The 2,256-nt window shown below is 65.8% G+C and overlaps 1 protein-coding gene across 1 annotated transcript; it reads left to right on the forward strand.

The window, feature by feature from the left end:
• Positions 1-1,196: 1,196 nt before the first annotated feature.
• Positions 1,197-2,104, forward strand: LOC103250770 (protein KIAA0556-like; the record flags this gene model as incomplete). The annotated part of the gene is made up of 3 exons (XM_008049365.1): positions 1,197-1,357; positions 1,777-1,937; positions 2,016-2,104. Coding segments are annotated over exons 1-3 (307 nt in total), but the record flags the coding sequence as incomplete, so codon positions are not given.
• Positions 2,105-2,256: the final 152 nt, after the last annotated feature.

Consider the following 2,256-nt stretch of genomic DNA (forward strand, 5'->3'; position numbering starts at 1 on the left):
CCGGCTTATCTTTTTGCCGCCAGCCCTCATGGCGAGCCTGGAGATGGCCTTTGCCTCTCGGCCCCGTGGGCTATGGAGGAAGGAAGGACAGGCCGTGCGGTAGGGAAAGGTTGGTTTCACACCCCTCTGACCTCTGGCCCTGGCCAGATACCTGGTGGAGGTGCACAGCAGGGTGTGGGCAGCCATGTGGCCACTGTCCCTTTCCCGCCCACGTGACTGACAGGGCATGAGAAGGTACGGTCTCCTCCCAAAGCCCAGGAAGGAGCAGTGTCTGCATGTCTGTGACTGATGTTTTCCAAAGGCTGCCCCCAAGTTGGACCCCTCACTGAGTACCCACCAGCTTCCCTTCCACCATTGCAAAGGGGAACACACAGCTCTGTCGGCCCCGGGTCCCAGGCCCCACGCCGGTGGCCAGCAGGTGTCTGGCCCTCTTATCCTGGAGGGCTTGGGATGCGGGCCGTTTCTCCAGCTGTCGCCCTCAGCTGGGCTGAAGCATTTGCATCTGCTTGGGCCCACAAAGTGAGTTTGAGGACCTGGTGCTGTCCTCAGGCTTCTGTGGCACAGCAGGAGGCTGGCCCTCCCCAGCGGCCCCCACCCGCTGCCTCCTGGGGCATGCTGGGGCTGGCCGCGGCTGGGGTCTGGGGCCCGGCCAGCACAAAGGGCTCACGTCTCTGTTCCATCCTGCCAGGCCCCGGAGAGGGGCCACTCGGTGCTGGGGGTGGCAAGAGTGAGGGTGTTCAAGGCTGCTGGCCCTGCTCTGCCAGGGGACCCGCCCCAGGTCTGGACGTCCCCTGCCCCTCCCCAGCACAGGGGCCCAGCATGTGCTGAGCTGGACGCCACCCAGCCTGCCGCTGCTCTGGGTCTCATCACGATTCAGGGGAAGGACACGCAGGGGCCAGGCCGCACGGATGCCGGTGGCGAGTGCTACGCGAGCTGGGCACTGGCTCTCTGGCTGTTTCTGGGCCCGACCTGGGGAGGCCGAGGACACTCCCCGTTCTCCGCCAGTTCTTCAGTGAGGGCCACCCAGGCCCAAGAACACAGGCTCCAAGAGCCAGCTCAGTGGTTTGGTGCACACGCAGCCACACGTGACCTGACTCGTGATGGGCTTCAAGGAGATAAAAGGGGTGGAACTCGGGCTGGCTGTCGGGGGCGCCGCCTGGGGCCGCCACCTTGCCCCGCCCCTGCCGGCGCCCCGGCCCGCCAGGCGCCTCTGTTTCCAAATACGCCTGCTGTAATCCGTCCTGTTATCTGACAGGTGAACCGGGTCTATGTGATTTTTGATCTGCCGACCACCGTGTCAATGATCAAGCTGTGGAATTATGCGAAAACACCCCATCGAGGGGTGAAGGAGTTTGGCGTGAGTACTCATTAGCTGGGTTTCTGGAGATAATTATGCTCGTTGGTAATTAGGCCTCCGGCAATTATCATTTGTCGCAGTTGGATTTACTTCTCTCTGTTGCGGCCCTAGACACGAGTGCCTGGTCCTCAGACGCGGGGACGTGAACACACGAAAAGTGGCTTTGCTGTCACCATGTCCTCTAGAAGCCCGCTGGGTGGGGCAGTGGCCCTGGGAGGGGCGAGCGGGAGCCCTGGGGGCCAGCTCGGCCCCTCGCGCCAACGGCGCTTAAGCTCTCCGAGCCTGTTTCCTCATCTGTCATGTGGGGCTGACTGCACCTTTCCCAGCGGGTTCTCTCGGCTTCCAGAGCAGGGCCGGGCTGGGCCTGGGTCCGAGGGGGGGGAGGGGGGACCCACCGGCCCCGCCCCGCGTGCGCGCAGCTCCTGGTGGACGACCTGCTGGTGTACAACGGGATCCTGGCCATGGCGAGCCGCCTGGCGGGGGGCATCCTGCCCACGTGCGAGCCCACCGCGTCCCCCCACACCATCGTCTTCACCGGGGACACGGACGGCTGTTGCCAGGAGAAGCACGCCACCGCCAGGTGCGCCAGGCCTCCCCCACCCGGCGCGGAGGGCTGGCCAGGCAGGGAGCCCAGTCGAACCCGTCCCCCCGCCCCTAGGCAGCAGATGGAGGGCCAGGACGTCCAGATGACAGACGAGAACCGGGTCATCGCCAGCTCGAAGTGGAAGCCGAGTGCCGTGGACCCCGGTCAGTGGCGCTTCTCGGCCCCGCCTGCCGGCCGAGACCCCTCTGTCCGCCCAGGAGTGGCCTGGGGGCTGGGAGGGCTGGGGCGCAAAGCCGGGAGCCAGTGTTCCTGCTTCCTGCAGGCGCAAGCAGGGTGCTGGGAGGCGGGGGGAGGG

This window comes from Carlito syrichta, unplaced genomic scaffold (genome assembly GCF_000164805.1).
Source record: "Carlito syrichta isolate Samal-C Ts95f unplaced genomic scaffold, Tarsius_syrichta-2.0.1 Scaffold132919, whole genome shotgun sequence".
NCBI classification, from domain to species: domain Eukaryota; kingdom Metazoa; phylum Chordata; class Mammalia; order Primates; family Tarsiidae; genus Carlito; species Carlito syrichta.